Genomic DNA, 4204 nt, shown 5'->3' on the forward strand with positions numbered 1-4204 from the left:
CATTTCGCATAAAGGCCACCGAGCTAATGGTATACAGTGACTCCCAACTTGTAGTCAACCAAATTTCGGGCAACTACAAAGCAAAAGATGAAAAAATGGCTAAGTACCAAGAGTTGGTCAAAAATGAGATCATGAAATTTGAAGCGGTGAGGATAGATTAAATCAATCGGGAGGAAAATAGTAAAGTAGATGAGCTGGCCGGTTTCGCGTCAGTGGCAGATACGTCTATCCCACACCCGTAGTTAATAGACTTCCTGCCAAGACCAAGCATTGAAGAACCAGAAACGGCCAAAACATGCTGCGCTGATCTAGGTCCTTCCTAGATAGACCCCATCACAGTGTTTTTGAAAGACAGCATTTTACTTGAAGAAAATAAGGAAGCCAGCAAGATTCTCGCCAAATCACAACGATTTTGACTTTCCCCATCCCAGGCGTTTTACAAGAAATCCTTCACAGGATCAAACTTGATGTGTGTTTATCCCAGCAAGATCGAGGCATTTTTGTTTGAAATTCACGAAGGCGTGTGTGGGAGTCATCAAGGAGGGCGATCCCTAGCCTACCAAGTTGTCTCCCAAGGGTATTGGTGGCCGTACATGCAAGCAGACACAGAGAAATATGTCAAGAAGTGTGAGAAATGTTAGAAGTTCGCATATCAAATACATCAACCGACCAGAGAACTCCTACCTTTGACTAGCCCTTGGCCCTTTGCAATGTGGGGCCTGGATATAGTGGGACCACTCGCAACCGCACCAGGCAACAGAAAGTTTTTTCTTGCGGCAATGGACTACTTCACAAAGTGGGTGGAAGCGGAAGCACTCGCATCCATAAAAGAAAAAGACGTCAAGAAGTTTGTCTGGCAGAACATCATAACCCGGTTTGGGATCCCCAATGCCTTCATATCTGACAACAGTACTCAGTTTGATGGAAAAATCTTTAGAGGTTTTTGTAAAGAATACAAGATAGAATTTTATAACACTACGCCGGTGCACCCCCAAGCCAATGGCCAGGCTAAAACTTCCAATAAAGTAGTCTTGGACAGACTGAAAAAGAGGTTGAAAAAAACAAAAGGCAAATGGGCTGAGGAGCTTCCCTATGTCATATATACCTACCGAACTACACCTCGGTGGTCAACTGACGATACACATTTTTCTTTGGCCTATGGCATGGAGGTTGTAAGCCCTCTAGAAGTTGGCCTCCTCACCATTAGAAGCGAAAATTTTGATTCAGACTTGAATGGAAAGGCCCTAGCCCTAGAATTGGATCTGGCAGAAGAAAGAACAGAAAGGGCATTGGTGCACATTGTCTCATATCAACAGGAGTTGTCCAGGAAATATAATAAAACGATACACCCAAGGCAATTCAAGATTGGGGATTGGGTACTGCGCAAAGTAATGGACAACACTTTGGTTCTTGGAGATGGCAAATTAGGACCCAATTGGGAAGGATCGTACAGAGTGATTGGCTTGGCAGGAAAAGAGGCATATCACCTAGAAGATGTGGACGACAGAGCTATTCCACGGCTATGGAATACGACCAATCTCAAAATATTTTATTTTTAACTCTTTCTTAAAACATTTGTAGTTTTTCTTTTTCAATAAAACAAGTAGACATTTTTTCGGTGAAAACTCTATCCCCTGTTTGTATAAATTGTTCGTACACACAGCCCGACTAGGGGGTAACTAAAGAAGGTTGGCAGGTTTGACCAACACTTTTTTACTTCCTCTAGCCAAGATAAGGATCTTGGCCCAGGAAGGTTGGTAGATTTGACCAATACTTTTTATTTCCTCTAGCCGAGATAAGGATCTAGGCTTAGGAAGGTTGGCAGGTTTGATCAACACTTTTTACTTCCTCTAGCTGAGATAAGGATCTAGGCTCAGGAAGGCTGGCAGGTTTGACCAACACTTTTTTCTTCCTTAAGCCGAGATAATAATCTAAGCTCGGAAAGGTTGGCTGGTTTGACCAACTCTTTTTGCACTCTTTAGCCGAGCTATGGATTTAGGCTAAAGGGGGCCTGGCGTGTGACAAACTTTTTCTTTTTCTTCACCAAGGCAATAACCTCGGTTAAAGAAATTTATAGTTTTGCCCACGATGATCGTCAGCCGAGATAGAGTATCTCGGCCAGAAAAATGTGGGCAAGATAAAGGTAAAACTGAGCTAAACTAGTCCAGCTAGTAATACAGTGAGGATGTAACAACATAGGAAAAAGAAAATTTACCGAGCCAAAAGAATAAAAAAGTTTCTTTTATTCATTAGTAAGTGATTACAAAAGGTGGGGCATATAGTTCGGTTACATCTCATTTAAAAAAAAAAAAAAAAAAACAATTTTCATGGTCAAGCAAACAAGTCATCGAAGTCGTTGTCCAGGTCACCTCGAACTTCACCGCTAGGCAAGGCGGTTTCGGCAACGGCTTCCTGGGTTAGATTGGTCACAGGCACCCTATCAACCATGCTTGGCACAGTTTGGTTGAACAGATCCACCTGAGCAGGTGGGGAAAGATGAAGACCGAGGTCAGTGTTGACGGGAGGGGCATTAACTGGATCAAGGGTCTCCTCTTCCTCCTCTCCCTCTTGAAGCAACTTCTGTTAGACCGCGTTAGCGTAGCCGATCATGTAGCTCGGTATGAAGTGAGGATGAGGGTTTAGAAAAATTTTGGAGTCATATCACTGACTGAGCTTAGTAGTCGCAGCCTTCCACTCGCATTTGAAGAAAATATCTTCTGCTGCTTTGCACTACTGGACGTAGGCTTCTTCCCCCTCCTTGTAACCTCGGTCTTCAGCGTCCTCCAACTTCGTCTTCTATTCCTAGATCTCGGCATTCTTTTTCTTTTCTAGTTGGCCAGCTCACACAAGTAACGGTCCTTTCGCTTGGTTAGAGCTTTTTGTTTGTCCTCTTCAGCAGTGCTAAAGAGCTCGGCCAAACGATTGCGATCGGTGCTTAGATTGGCAAGTTTTGCATAGAGTTCTTTCAGCTCGGCTTCCTTGGCTTTGTTGTCTGCAATGGCCGCCTTAGTTGTTCTTCGCAAGTCCAGCACGCGTTGATGGGCAATCTAGTTCTTTTGCACGGCTTACAGTACAAATGTAATAAGTTATGTTAACCGAGCAGCAAGTTTAAAGGAATACCAGAATATGTGAAATTCAGAATTACCAGAATTAGCGACTTATTGGCAAATCGTATCGCTTTCATCTCGGTCAGATGGACATGGTTCTCTATGTCGGCTGGAAAGCAGACACTTTTGGCCAAGTTAAACACCAGAAGATGGTCTTTCTCGGCACAAATAGAGTCGGACGTAGTCACGGCTCGGACTTTAAAAGACACAATTGATGTCCACACCGGAGTGGGGGATGGGGTAGCTCGGTGTCCACCTATGGATGGTGCGTGGAGCATGGCCTCAAGCTGCTCAGTTTTTTCTTCATCCACTAATTGTTGTGTTTGACTCACCGAGGTACGGGGTCTCTTGCTGGGCCGGGATGACGAGGCTCTGGCGGTGGGAAGGGCAACCATGGCTTCGCGTACACTACTGGCTAGGGACAACTCAGTCTGCGCCTCGACGTTAGAGGCGACAGTCTGTTCAGTAATAAAGGCATGAACAGTTTGCTTCTTTACCATCTCTTGTTCTTTAGTGAGAGGGATTAAGTTGATTTGGAAAAGAGTGGGGTCTGGCTCAGGTGAAGATTCTAGGATGAAATCGGTTACTCTGGTCTTCCTTTTGCCACTGTAGCGATAGGTAGTTACACGTTAAGCAGTTCGGCCCAATCTCTATGCTGGTAGCGTAGCACGGCTCGAATGACAGCTTGATTCGCATATGCGTAGGTGGATTTAAGTTGGTTTAAATCTACAAAACAGGGACAAACTCACAAAGGTTAGAACGGTAGGAGTAAAGGTAACAGAAAAGATTAAAGCTAGACTATCCTTACCGACTATCCTTACCGGCTATTCCTTTGTTCCAGTTGATATTGTCGCTCGATATTTGGGCTTCCTAATCTTCAAAATGGCCAGAAACCCAGAGAAAATTGTTATCATTTAAATCTTTATTTGGTGTATTTTTAATGATTTTCTCTAGGCCTTTTCTTATTCTGAGGTAGTAAACTCAACCGTCGTCATTTTGGCCAAGCGAGTACTAATGAAATAGCTCGGCCAATCCGAGGTTAAGGCCGAGGCGGCAATTTAGCTCGGCTATTCCGTTGATAATCCTATAGGTATTGG

The 4204-nt window shown here is 44.0% G+C and overlaps 1 protein-coding gene across 1 annotated transcript; it reads left to right on the forward strand.

Annotated features, from left to right (window-relative positions):
- Window positions 1-779: 779 nt before the first annotated feature.
- Window positions 780-2643, forward strand: LOC145799866 (uncharacterized). The gene is made up of 2 exons (XM_082889502.1): window positions 780-1354; window positions 2487-2643. The coding sequence occupies exons 1-2, from the start codon at window positions 780-782 to the stop codon at window positions 2641-2643; spliced, it is 732 nt and encodes a 243-aa protein (XP_082745628.1).
- The last annotated feature ends 1561 nt before the right edge of the window (window positions 2644-4204 follow it).

This window comes from Camellia sinensis, chromosome 9 (assembly GCF_055761805.1).
Source record: "Camellia sinensis isolate YWXY chromosome 9, ASM5576180v1, whole genome shotgun sequence".
NCBI classification, from domain to species: Eukaryota; Viridiplantae; Streptophyta; class Magnoliopsida; order Ericales; family Theaceae; genus Camellia; species Camellia sinensis.